Raw genomic sequence first — 13,997 nt, 5'->3', positions numbered from 1 at the left:
ATTAATAAGTGAAAATTATTTAAAATAAATATTTTAAACTCCGAATTTATTCATTAAATCATTTTAAGTCGTGAGTCGCAATCTTTATATCGGGTGCTTGTGAAGCTACCAGGGCAACTGAAATAGTGATTCAATTGTATGTTGTGGGTCAATTTAATAATTTAATAGTAATTTAGCCTATTAACATGAAATGAAAATTAGAAATATGTGTGACACATAAGAGAGAGTAGTTTAAAGGGCTAAATGATAAATTGGGTTGAAGGATGGGTACTAACAGGTAAGAATAGCAACTTCTTGCTATAGCCTACTCCCTCAGTCCCATTTAATTATATACGTTTCTTTTTAACTGCTCGACACGCATTTCAATGCTCTTATTAAATATAGTTCCGTAACTTATTTTTGAGATTTTCTTTTTCTGTATAAAAATATAACATCCAAACTTTAATTCAGAAAAAAAATATTTAAAAAATAGATTGCACAACTACACTTTACAGGAGCATTAAAATCCGTGCCGCATCCCCGTCCTCCAATATATACTACTCAGGGGGGACGGAGGGAGTAGTAAAAATGAACAGGGGACACTATCAAATTCAAACAAACTGATCAAGTAAGCTGACCATAGTACTGTATTGGACATTTGACATGCCTGTGTGCCTACTGCCTGATACAATCATACAAAACCCAAGACCACAATGGATGTTGTAGGTTGCTATCAAAAGTTTCACAACCCTGTGGAGTACATAAGCAGTTCTGTTCTAACAATCACATGATCGTCACAAGTTAGAATCGAAATTTTATTATGAGCATTTTAAATTCAAGACTAAATGAAAATTAGAATATAGGCTTACATACAAACAACTGCAAGGTAATATTAAATATGTATAGGAAAAAATTTATTAACAAGACTTGAGACTTGTTATGTTTTTGGTTGACGAATTTACACCCCTAGATATTTTGTTTTAAAATATCCTCAGTCGACATTAAAAACATGTGTAAATATTTCGCAAAAGTTTTCATATCAGTACTAATTCTATTTGAATGTTTCGTTTTTGTTTTTCTAATTATAGTACACGTAGAAAATTTAACATTATTTCCAGTCATGCAAATATAATCATTTTTGTTACTAATTACCTTAACCCTTTCGTTCTTTTTTTTTTCTTTCTTGCAGTAATACGGGTCCGTCATAAAAAAAATTGGGACCATTTTCAATTATATAGATATTATCATTTTTGTACCAATTTATCTGGGCCCTTTCCCAAAATTCCTTTTGTGCTCATTCATTAAATATTATATGAAAGACGAATATGATAAATAGATATGTTACAGCATATTCACCAAAGGATTATAAACATAATATAAAATATATTACAGTATTATACAGTATGGGAACATAAATACTAGGACATTAACAATTTTTCAGTGTCTTTGTCATATTAGGACCTTGACGGTGATAATTTTTGGCATAAGCAAGAAATTGTATTACGATACAAGGAACATGTGACATTTTGAGAAATCATCTTAACTTAAATTTTTTTATTGCATTTAATCATTGAAACCACCACATATCACAATCACATTGAATCAAATCAGAAGAAAAGGTAACCTAGTTTGTTTGTCAGTATGTCATATATCACAAGATTGAAACAGTCACTGTTGTTGAAAACACTGATACTATAGACTATTAGTACAAACCGCTTAGTATAAACGGCTTCGTGTTTTTGTTAAGAAGACACCATTGTTGTAGTATATGATTAACGGCTAGCTACATATTTAGTGGGCCTAGTGGGTTGTTAAGAAGTTTTTGCTGGATAAGTATCTTATTCGGCCCAACTCAATACAACCTGTATCAAAAAATAAATACCCGGGAGATTTTATGGCAATACACCCTGCTCTAACTGGATATAGTGAGTATATTAAGTTTGGTATTGAGCCAAGTTTTATTGTTCTTTCCTGTTAAATATTTAAAATCATGGCTATCGAGCAGTTTAAATAATAATAAATTTTTTTTCGTAAGAATAAAAACTAAATAAATTATTTGGCAGAGGATACATCAATTTTCTCGATTTTGTTATCGCAAGCATTTGACAATTTTAGTGATATTTTATCGTACGACAATTCTTTCATCAAGTCCACTTGAATTACAAAAAAGGAGTTTATAAACAACTAGCTTTTGATCGTCTGACTCGCTTATATAAATATGTAAATCAGATACACCATATATATCATCGTCATCTCGTGTAATTTCTAATTCAGAATAATGGAGGGAGGTTGGTGTTTCAAATCAACGTAAAAATAAACTCTAATTAACTTTTGCAATCCTTATGTATATATATTATACATAAACTGGAAATTGGTGGAAATTGGTTTTCGTCAGTGTTAAAAAGTGTACCGTTTGGATAAGAAGTACTTAAAAAAAGTTACGATTACTAGTTTTTGTGCTTCTACTCATTTCCCAAACACTTTTATCAAGTCTTAACTTGCTTCTAACTTCTCCTTCACTTTTTTACTTTAAACAATAAGCACTTATTTTAAGCTCACCCAAACTGCCCCTATATTCAATATATCATGTATATAACACTTCTAGATTATAAAGAACCTAATCAATCTAACTTTTTCACTCAAACACGATAGGCAGATTCTATTCCATTAGTTTGCAAACAAGTTATCTGATATCCTACACATATTTAACTAGCATTCAGTACGATAAAACTGAGTAGGAGCTAATGAATACAAAAAGACAGAGCAGGAGCTGACCTTAATACTTCTGACTTGTTACCGCCATAGATATATAGACGTGTGTTAGCCACCAAATAATACAGAGAGAGCAACCTAATCTAAAATTAAAATAAGATGCAACCGGCTAATAATCATCAAACATTATCAAAGTTGTTGGCAAAGAAGCTACACTTTTTACGTCAATAAAAGAACAGCTATATAAACTGGAGAAAGACCAATTGAATATGACTTATCTTTATATTACTAAACTTGTTTGATACATAGTTATATACACACCCATGTGGTCTGATTAGTAGATGTATAAGAAACTCATATAAGACGGTATTACAAATTCAATGTATCGATGTATCTCATATGTAAACTAAGGAACTAACCTTGGTTGAACATATAAACAATGCTTACCACTAAAGTAATAGCAATTTGCAATAAACATGATTAAAGTAATAAAATGAAGCATGTGAGGAGGTTATCAACCTAGCTTTTTTAGTTGAGCATAACAAAATAATGCTGTCTCTAATCATCAGACTTGCATAGAAGTGTAAACTCTAAATCTTGATGTCAGTAGTAATCCAAGTGCGCTCCATCCATATTTCAAGTACATAAACAAAATATATTTGGTATATCTAGGAACTAATTCCATAGCGGAAGACTGGAAGTACATAAACAAAACATATTCGGTTTATCTAGGGTGCAGCGAGGGCAAGATTAAATGACCCAGGGACCTGGCTTTGGCCCATACTCAAAATGAAGAGAGAAAATCTTGGAAGGATAGGGTGGACGTACTGGGTAAAACCTAAATAAAGGAATCGAACTCTGTTTTTATATCGAAGACTATTAACCTAGGCTACAGAGAGGGTTGAACACCGTGAATCGTGATTGAATAAGAACAATCCTAAACAAAGTAGGCATGTATCAAAAGCGGATGTTCTGCATCAAATACAGACAAAAATGAAGTGCAAGGGTTGTGCTATTTAGTAATGTCGTGCTTTAAGATTTTCATGCAATTTTGATGCCCAGATCTAAGGTTCTCATTTTTACTTGATTAAGAAAAGATCGGATTCAGTTTTAGTCGTTCCTCTAAGCCCCTCGATAGCCCAAAATTGATGGCAGTAGACACTTCAGTTCAATCTAAAGAATATACAAGAGTACAAGACTATTTAACATTATTACAAGGCAAGTACCACATATAACTTTTTTTGCCTGAACCATACAAAACACCGAAGTCAGTTTTCAGTTCTCACCATCTTGTCAGTTTTCTAAATGCTATAGCCTATAATCATTCAATTGCAACCTATGAGCATAAAATTATCACCATACAAAGCACCAGTGGTCCAAATGAAATACTGACTACTGAATTGCAGTTTAAATTTTTTGCACCAAGACAATATAGTTTGCCTATGTCAAGACTACATGGATAATTTCATAACAAGCATAATAGACTTGGACGAACGTAAATATACAAACATAGTCGTAAGGAGATACCATAATCAGGGTTTAAAATATATGTATTGCTGGTACCTAAGGAGTGAAGTCAGTTAAAACCTTTGCTCTGTGCACAAGAGCCAAGAGACTTGCAATCCACAGCTCTAGCACCTCCAAGCTGACAATGACATGAGCTCACGGTTTTTCCAGCATAACACGAGTGATGTCTGGTGCTTCTCCACATGAAATCCCCTAACCTGGGTTCTCTTTGCCAAACACTCAGCCTGGGTTTCAGCAAAGTTACTAAATGCCACTGGTGAGAAACCCATAGAGGCAAAAACTGATTTCCAAGGGAGCATCTGTTCTGGAAAATGGAGACGTCCTGAAACCATGCTTCTAATTTTTGGCTGAAAAAGAAACCTTTCTATTTTGCTGACTGTGTCGGAAGTTACATTAGCAGCATCCAGCGAGTCAAACAGAATCTCATAGTATTGTAAGGTATGGAGGAGGTGTTGTGGGTAGGGGAGATCAATTCGTTCACATCCACGGTCCATTGATACCATGATTTTTGGGGAGAGCCGTTTTATAAAGGACAAAAGAGAGGGAAGGGCCGGCAGGTGATTTGATGCAGACCAGAGAGGAAAATTCACAGCAACTGCTTCATTTTCCAATGACACTGAATAAGAATTTGGGTCAAACGAGTCAAAATTTACTACTTCAAGTTCAAAAGAAACACCCATCTTAGTAGCAAATTGTGTAAGATTCTCATGCATAAGACCCAGCTCAATGTGATGGTGGGTTGCAGGGGAGGCAAAAGCAGTAATTTTTAATGAGGGAGGACTTCTGTCTGTCCTCGGAAGCTCCTGCAAGAAAGAAGACCATTGTGCACCAAACCCAATATCAAAGTCTATGATATGAATGCTATCTGCATTGCCAAGTGCTTCAAGAAGAGCCTGGTTTGAAGTGAAATTCATAAATTGAACTAATGGTGAAACTTCCGAAAGCACTTTATAGGCACCTATCTTAAACATACCATCAACTGGTGTAGGAATTCTTGATGTAATCGGGGATACTGGATCAGATATTTCGAGGAGAGACGTTTGCAAAGCCTCCTTGAAATAAAAAGCAGCCCTCTGGAAAGGCTTTATATTGAGAGAAAGCTGGTGATTGAGCCGCGCCAATATCGCTTGCGCGTGTGAGAAATTCCCAGACAATATTAACTCTGTTGCCTTATAAAGCTGGTCATATATTACCTGTTGCTGCTGCTGGTGCTGATGGAGGTGGCTTGCAGCTGAAATTTGCTCGCGAATTCCACCTGTTAACTCCTGCTTTGGAGTAATAAATGGTTTCTGCAGAAGCTGATGAGGAGGCAGTAGATTGAACTGGTTACCAAAACCTAGTTGAGGCTGTTTTATTGACGGTAGAAATTCGTCAGCAAATGGGGTTTTAGCGACACCAGTAGTGCAGTTTGGTATGCCCAGATTGTGCCTTTTCGGTTGAGGCTCGTACTGATGTTGGTCCTTCTGGCTATTATTAATATTAGCTTGTAATAATACAGAGGACATGTCAAGATTGTTCATATTCTGGTTCATTAACAGATGATTCGCAGGCAAAGGAGAAATCGGGTTTTGTGGGTTAGGGTTGTAGTTCAAAGCCCTAGAATTTGGAGCTAAAGCTGAAGTAAAACCAGAATTTGAAACACCCATATTCGAATTGAAATTAGTAGCTGCATTACCCCAAGGCTGTATAGCAGAGGAGTCTTCAATTTCGTCGTTGTTTCCGCCTTGCAGAAGCTGTTTCAAGCTCAATGGAGTTTCATCAACTTCACCAGAAATCCATCTGAGCTGGTCATGCGATGCTGAATCCGAAAACAAGCTTTCCCAATCTTCCATACCATTTCCAAGACCAAATCTCTGAGGACTTCCAGCTCCAGAAATGGGCTGCAGCTCCGTTGCCCACTCATCTTTCCTACCACTACTTTCTCTCTCATTTTCCGGTACAGAAACTTGCCATTTGGGGTTCATGGTATCCTCGGATATCAACACCAAGTTAGCTGAGTTGTTATGACCACCACCACCAGAGCTTGTGTTGCCTCCGCCGCCTCCAAAAGAAGAGGACAGAGTGGAGGTGGATGTGGAAGGGCTAGGACTCCTCTTAGTATCCAAAGCAAAGAGTGGCTCATGAATGCCACTCAAAAGAGCTTCTTTTTTGCAACTTGCTTCAAAGCTTGAACCTTTATTGTTATCTACAATTGCTTGTAAGTTGTATCCTATTCCTCTCATCTGAAAACATCTAAATCAACATTAACTTTCATATTTTCTCTTTTCGCAACAAAATAGTACTAAACCAACAAACAAAAAATCAAGAAAACACAACTTAAATAAATAAAGAATCTACTAACTTGCCATTGTAACCAAACCCAGAAACACAAAATCAAGAAAAACTATAAACATAACATAAGCAAACAAAATCTACTAACTTGCCTGGGAACCAAATTGGGTTTCTTCTATATCTTCCAGATTCAAAAAGTTGAGTGTAAAAAACTTAAGGCCAAGTTAAAGAACCCCATGTTCATCTCTTCATTCCAGTGTTCTCTCTTTCACTTAACTTCCATGTTTTCACCACATTAGAACCTGCATACCCTCCAGTAAATTCACACAAAGGCCCTTCTTTTCTCTTCTTGTTGTTCTTATTCTGAAGAAACAGCTGCAGCTTCTTGTTTCTTATCTTCTTTACTTCTCCTTTTTACCCTTTGGTTACTTTGTAGATCTGGTACTGTTTTTGTGTAGGCTTCTGTGTTATGCTGCCATGGATGCGTGCATCATGAAAAAGGGGAAAACAAAGCTGGCCATTTTCTCTCTCACGTACAGACACACACACAATAATCTCTTTTTTTACGTAATTTTTTATTGTTTTTTCTTTGGTAATACAAAATGGTGGCAGAGGGGTACCCCACTAAGGCACAGACCACAAATCTTGGCTCCTACATTCTTTTAGTTTTATTTGAGTTCAGAAATTCCAATTAAAATATATGCATTTTAATAAATCATGATTCGAGGTATAAAAATTGATTCATGTAACAGAAATTTAGTTTTATACTTGATGGATGAAAACAGATATTTAGGAAAGAGGACATACAAAATAATAATGATGAATTTCAGTTTTTTCTATTTCGCTCATGATTCTGATTTCAAGGAAACGTCATCATGTCATGTAGGGTTCATAAACATATATAAACGGCCGTATTTTAGGTGAAATCCTAAATATAATATAAAAAATTATGTCTTATTAGTTTAGAACAAGGAGAGAGAGACTAAAAATATGAGATAGAGCAAGGAGGGAGAGAGACTCAAAAATAGTGCTCGAAGGGGATGTCCTAGTGATATAAAGTATCACTAGGACAATACCCTAAATTTTAACTTAAGACATGATATAAGGCTTGTCTTCGACTTGCTCTAATAACATGACTAAAGAGTAAATCAATTGAGTCGAGTTTTACTGGATTCGAGTTTGAGTTAAGTTTTTATTTATCAAATCGAATTGAACTTGTTTATTTTGTTAATCTTTTTTCTTGGTTCAAATTCGATTTCGTTAACAACCGAGTCGATAGATAATTTTTTAAAACCTTTTTTCATTTTTTAAAATTTTTATTGATTATGGGAGATCATCATACCATTAGTCAAATGACCATTCATTATTAGTCCAGTCTTGATTTAAATTATATAAAAATATTATTTTTTCACATATATATAATTTAACAAGTTGGATTCGACTTCAACAAGTAAATTCGAGTTCGAGTCCAAATCGAATCAAGTCGAAGCGAACTAAACCGCCTCTTAGTGGTCTATTTTAACTCAGAGAATTGTTTAAGATTCAATTAAATATATGTGTGTTGGGTGAGTTGCTAAGAAGTCTTTCGTACTATATTTGATGTTAAATTATTCAAACAATCAAAAGGAGTATTTTATAGACCTCATTATGTCACCAAAGAAAGTTAAGATTAAAATATCTCCAAACAGTAGACAAGAAAATAATTAGTGGCAGGCTGATTAAATATGTATAACTATAAAGGTATTATTACGCAATACAATAATTTAAAGAACAGTGCCTCAAGATTGCAGACCATGGTAAACAATACATACTATAAACACCGCCCACCTGTTTGTGTTTTAAAGTTAACATTGTAAACATTTTCTTGAAAAGAGTCGCAAATATATAACTATGGTTTTAAGGAAAAAAAGGATTGCTTTCCCTCGAAAAATAAAGTAGAGTTTTTAGGCAAAGCATGCTTTATCACTATAAAAGGGAATTTAATGGTAAATTTAGCTGTCAAAAGGTTAAAAAACAAAAGGGTCCTAGAAAAGATAACTAGAAAATATTTGTGTGCGCGTTTTAGAGGCTAGGAGTAGGACTCAAGAGAGGGTGGTTTGAAGGGCTGAATTGTAAAATGGATTGATAGGTGAGTAGTGACATATGAATCCAAAGACAAGAAAATAGCAACTTGTTCTTCTGATAGCTGATCTAGAGGGACACAATCAAATTCGAAGCTAACCATCATGCTGTGTAGGGCGGTGTCCAAACTAGTATTGGACATTTGACATGCCTGTGTGCCTAATACAAAACCCAACACCAGAATGGTTTGTGATTTTGTTATCAAAAATTTGACAAGCCTGTGAAATGTACATTTATGGTCGTTTTCTAGCTAATCACATGAGTATTGCACAATAAAATCTAATTTAAAATAAATGAGTAAGATATATGATCAACAAGAGCGTATTGTAACGCGAAGACAGACTCTTGTTGAAATTGCTCTTTGATGCATAATAATAATATTTTAAGATTTATCACATTAAATATTTAATGTTGGATATTCTTTTCAATGATATAGTTTGGCTTCACTTGTTTAATCTAACGACGTGACTTAAATTAATATCTGAATTTATTTCATGAATATTGCTTATTAAAAATCTAATAATATGGCTACTTTCGAAGATGTGTATCAAAATGATTCGTTGTACATGGAGTATACTTTTAACATTTTTTTGAATGTTTTTCTTTAATTCTTTTGTCAGTGCTCAATTCTTTTAAGCCCCGTTGTCCGTTGATTTAAATAGTGAAGGAGTTGAAAAACGTTAATACCTTCCACCGACCGAGAATTATGTAACAAAAGAAATCATGTAATTGCTGCACTGAATCCAATCAGACAAAACTCGAGCCCAACTCAGGCCCAGCCCATCAATGGTATAGTTTGAGCAGCCAGATATGGTTCTCTCTCGTGTTATATTTTTTCATAAGGTTCCTCTTTGACAGAATTGCGAATTCCTCATATGCTCTGCTTTGTGAATATCCACAATTTTTCGATGCTCTTTCTGTATTTTTACATTTCTTCTTTCATCCTGTGATGTTTCAACACCTGCAATCATATAGCACAGCATAAAACTGCAAACAAGTGTACATGGTGTAGTTCCAGTCATGCAGAGATGAAGCTACTCAAATTTAACTATCAACAACTAAGAAAGGATGATATGCTATCCTTAATTAATGTTGTATATATGTCATCAGTCTAGAAACGAAATCTTAGGGAGGCACCAAGCAAATTTTCAAAAAACATCTATATATTTTTAAATTTTGGGGGGCACTTCTATATTTTGTAAAATTTAGATTGGTGAAAAAATGTAAAAATAAATAAATTTAGAGGGGACACGTGTCCCCCGTGCCTCTTACTAGATCCGCCCCTGGTCATATGATCGACGACATAAACTCAGCTACTCAAGTGATAGCTGTCATGAGAATTAACATCCCATCCCATCTTTAAGAAGGTATTGATTTACACACACATTATGCACATTCAGGTGCACAATGTGTGGTTAGCTATTCATTTCATCTTATTTATATAGCCTCCATTCCTTCTATTATATGTGTGCTTTTAATTATTCTTTGAGATATTGTTTGTAGTTTCTCTAACATGACACTGTTCTTTAAAATTGTGGTTGCTGCTAACTGAGTACCAAAATCATCCACAGAAATATACTGTAGATTGCTTTAGGCCTTTAGCAAATATTTTTTACAGAAGCTCTATAGGCTCATTTAGTATAGTCTGTTCAGCTAACTATTCCCTACAATAAGATCACCGGGGATTTATCTGTCAAATATAATTCTGGTAACATTTTTCTGTTAGCCGAGAGTGACCAATTTTCATCTCTGCTTCTATCATATTTTCTGAGCCACAGTCTAAGTGGTTCACATTCGGACACAACAACGTTAATTTTGCGTACTCTCTCACTGATAAAAACTGTCTCTCATACCAGTATGTTATGTACAGAAATTTGAACAAACAGCTCTTGGGAAACTTATAAGTTACTATACCTGTACTATTGTTTGGTGAATTGCCGACCAGTATTCACTATTTTCAAATGAGATCTGTCTAGTTCCAGTGGTCTTCCCTTTGAATTTGTTAATGTGTACTTATGAGCAAGTTTTACGTAGCATGTGAAACATGCCATGTCGAAAACACAGTTCTGAAATCCCCCTCAGAGCACATACACGCATAATCGTTTTGGTGGGACGGAGGCTTGGTGATTAGAACAGATACAGCAATGCAGTGCACAAATCACAAGAGAGGCTTAGCTGCACATGTTGGGGGATATCTAACATCTTATTAGAGTTTGGGTCAGATATTGCAACTGGTTAATGCATTCAATTGTTGGCAGCCTGTATAAATAAAGATCTTTAGCAATATCAGGACCAAATAAGTGGCACCAGTGACACAATCTGAAATGTGAGTTTGTCTATTCATGCTGTAATATGACATGACTTTTGAGATGCTCTGCTCTGCTTTTGGAGGAATAAGAATGGCTAGATTTAAGGATATTCATTTTGATAGGACTGAGATAGCGATATACAGTTAAATGACACTGTCAATATACTAGACGACACAGCAGGCTGCAAAAAATATTACAGCAGTAGCGTTTTCTTCAAGTCCCCATATTCTGTCTCAGGTAATGCAATTGGTGGCCTGGCCATGCAACCCTGTCTCCCAATCTGTTCACACTCCAGTCCTACTCTCCATACTCCGTAGGCCCTGGCTGTTTCGTGCTGCAACAAGGGCATATAATGATAAGTGGAATACCATGTGATTCAATCAGTGTATTGCATATAGGATATGGACATGCTTTTAACTCCAAGTATCACAATCACAATGCATGTAATATCGCGGAGATAATTCTGCTGAGCATCAATATTCCGGGAAAAAATGATGAAGAAATGAAAATTTGAGATTGCGAGGCCAAGGTCTCCATATGCATATATCCAAAACCATCTACGATACAACTCTTCCCTACCTAATCAGATGAACGTAAAATAGACAAATATATGACAAGAGCCAAAGTGAAATGGTTGTGTTGACACAATATTGCACAAATGCTAGTAATACCAAATTTATATAAATGTATTTTGTTAGCTCCATTGGGGAAGTTCATCACCTCAAGGATCAAGGTAATTTCACCTGTGGCATAAATAGTTCTTATCGATCAACTACTCATCTTCTAGAAAGTACTTGTTCTGCAAATTACCCCTACTGCTATCCTCATCTGATAATGGAAAGGGGAGGAGGAAAAACAAACGAAAGGAATATTCTAGAGCCATGCAGACATTGAGTGGTCAAGTTAAGACGAGGTATGGAATTAATTTATCCCTATAAGGAAGGCATGAAATATTTCTGCAGAGACATATATATGAGAAGGTCATCAACTTCCTTCTGGATTTACCTTAGTTATCTTGCTGAATGCTACCACTTTTTGTCTTCCTATATCTTTTGACAGAAGTAAAAATGGTAGTAAGGTCCAAGTCTCTCCTCAACAAAAGAGTATACAGTCCATGCATCTACGTATCTTCTTTATGATCTCTCCTTCTTCGGTCCCTCAATTCTTAAAAAGGCGAGGCGAAGGGGACATATAAGGCAAAAAAATCCGTGATTTTAATTCATGGCTCATCATTCAAAAACACCTGCATGTTCTCCAAAACAATCCAAGAAGTCCACATTAAATGCCCTTCCTTCTTACATTCAGTACATATACACAGCTGGGCTACAAGCAAAATCAAACTCATACAGAAAGCTTGCAGTTCTTCACAAACCTCAACCTGCAGAAGATCTTTCGCAATCATCATTCAGCATGCACTCTTATGTTGTTTATGTCATCCTATTTCTTTCTCTGGATGCATGTAATGGCCGCATTCTTGGCCTATATACTGACAAAGGTGACTTTTTTGGCACGGTAAGTGGCTAGGTGCAACATACTCTCACAATTTGATAAATACATAATGCACTGATGTAGTGATAAGTAGTGGAATATCTTACTGATTTCAGAATCTGGTGCAGGATGTACATAACTCAAACCTTCACAGTACCTTGGCTACTTCCAAGCTTCAGCATTTTGGAACTGAGGAACTCCAATCACTAGAAAATCATAATGCGGAAACTGGCCAATCAAAAATCTCACAGTCTCCCCCTTGTGCAGTTTCTGTTAAGGGAATTCCCTCTGAGGAAACCCTAAACCAAAAAATAACAAAGGTAAAAAAATTGGTCACTTTTCTCTCTCTACATATAATTGTCTCGTAGTGTCTGTAAGAAGTCTATAGTTTCTTAGAAATTAAACCAAATCAGTATATGCCTATGCCATGCATATGCAGGCAAGACAAACTTATTGCTGTTTCACTTGCTATGATTTTTCCCACTTCAACAAAACAAACTGTTTAAAAATCCTTCTGTATTCCTCAATTGCTTCCACCAGATATGACAGAAATGGACATAATTTACAGTTAGCAGATTGAAAAAAACATTTTCACCAAAAAATAATTCAGAAATAAGATGCTTCACATCCAAATATTACAGTCTCTACCTCAGTATCTAATCAAGGTTATGCAAATTTCTTTTTCAGGAATGGAGGAGGCAAGCATTGTCGACATCAGGATCTGTGGCGCAAGATGTTGAGGAACCAGCAGACTCCAACTCAAAAGATATCATAGAAGATGTCGTGGTTATGGATTATGCACAGCCACATCGCAAGCCTCCTATTCACAACACAAAAGACTAGATATCTCATGATCACAAGTACCACTATTAAATTTTGTGAAGCATAACATATAGGACTTCCCATACACACCGCGACAACCCCAGCTGTTTGATGCCGTTTCACATATGATACTCCTATATAATAAATGAGATGTAAAGTTCAATTAAGATTCCAATTCAACTTTACAACACTGCTATGGATTACAATATTTCCTAATGTTCCGGAGTTGAAAAGTTATATTGCAGCGAGACTGCTTCTTCCTGTAACAATTTGTAGCATTTGGCATAATACATGGTTCCATCTTTTATTTGTTTTTTCTGTAATAATTGTGCCTGATTCAAAAAAATGTCTGACAAGTTTATCGTTTAGTTTCTATAACACTATGACTATATATGATTTCTGTTGAAATTTCAGAGCTGCAATGTTTTTAACGGAAGAGCTTAAGCAGCTGCTAATTTTTTTTCAAATGACTAAAATCAACTCTCATCAAGCACCAAAACCTGATTCTAGCCAAGCTATTAACTATGATAAATAGCTAGCGAGCGGGTACTAAATAGCAGTTCTTGAAAGTTTTCATCACTGAAAGTGTCATGACTCATGAGCATGACGTCGCTAAGCTGGAATCACGGTGGACTAGCGAGTGAATATGTATGTATCTGCTGGGAAATCAAGATTTACTGCAATTCACAGTTAAATGTTCCTTTAAAATGAAATACTAGTATGTAATAGTACTGGTTTGTCGTTTTAGATATTATATCTCATAGTGTG

At 35.4% G+C, this 13,997-nt stretch overlaps 2 protein-coding genes across 3 annotated transcripts; one reads left to right on the top strand and one right to left on the bottom strand.

Moving 5' to 3' along the window:
• Positions 1-4,063: 4,063 nt before the first annotated feature.
• Positions 4,064-7,064, bottom strand: LOC108209906 (scarecrow-like protein 15). 2 transcript variants are annotated; one of them, XM_064087750.1, is made up of 2 exons: positions 6,642-7,064; positions 4,064-6,450 (listed from the first exon to the last, which is right to left on the bottom strand). In XM_064087750.1, the coding sequence occupies exon 2, from the start codon at positions 6,438-6,440 to the stop codon at positions 4,323-4,325; it is 2,118 nt and encodes a 705-aa protein (XP_063943820.1). In that variant the 5' UTR covers positions 6,441-6,450; positions 6,642-7,064; the 3' UTR covers positions 4,064-4,322. The 2 variants fall into 2 exon arrangements, with proteins under 2 accessions (XP_063943820.1, XP_017236604.2); XM_017381115.2 differs by having other exon boundaries at positions 4,064-6,440.
• A 5,061-nt stretch (positions 7,065-12,125) lies between these two features.
• LOC108208334 (uncharacterized) lies at positions 12,126-13,577 on the top strand. Its single transcript, XM_017378858.2, has 3 exons — positions 12,126-12,431; positions 12,536-12,727; positions 13,095-13,577. The coding sequence occupies exons 1-3, from the start codon at positions 12,141-12,143 to the stop codon at positions 13,248-13,250; spliced, it is 639 nt and encodes a 212-aa protein (XP_017234347.1). The 5' UTR covers positions 12,126-12,140; the 3' UTR covers positions 13,251-13,577.
• The last annotated feature ends 420 nt before the right edge of the window (positions 13,578-13,997 follow it).

Source organism: Daucus carota, chromosome 2 (assembly GCF_001625215.2).
Source record: "Daucus carota subsp. sativus chromosome 2, DH1 v3.0, whole genome shotgun sequence".
Taxonomy (NCBI): Eukaryota; Viridiplantae; Streptophyta; class Magnoliopsida; order Apiales; family Apiaceae; genus Daucus; species Daucus carota.
This window is presented reverse-complemented; position numbering and strand designations above follow the sequence as displayed.

What these genes read in the sequence shown, in the direction of transcription:
- LOC108209906 (XM_064087750.1), bottom strand. Translation starts at nt 6,440, where the DNA reads ATGAGAGGAATAGGATACAACTTACAAGCAATTGTAGATAACAATAAA.
- LOC108208334 (XM_017378858.2), top strand. Translation starts at nt 12,141, where the DNA reads ATGGCTCATCATTCAAAAACACCTGCATGTTCTCCAAAACAATCCAAG. An exon ending in AAGGTGACTTTTTTGGCACG is followed by an intron (nt 12,432 to 12,535) that starts GTAAGTGGCTAG and finishes AATCTGGTGCAG; the next exon opens with GATGTACATAACTCAAACCT. An exon ending in TAAACCAAAAAATAACAAAG is followed by an intron (nt 12,728 to 13,094) that starts GTAAAAAAATTG and finishes TTTCTTTTTCAG; the next exon opens with GAATGGAGGAGGCAAGCATT.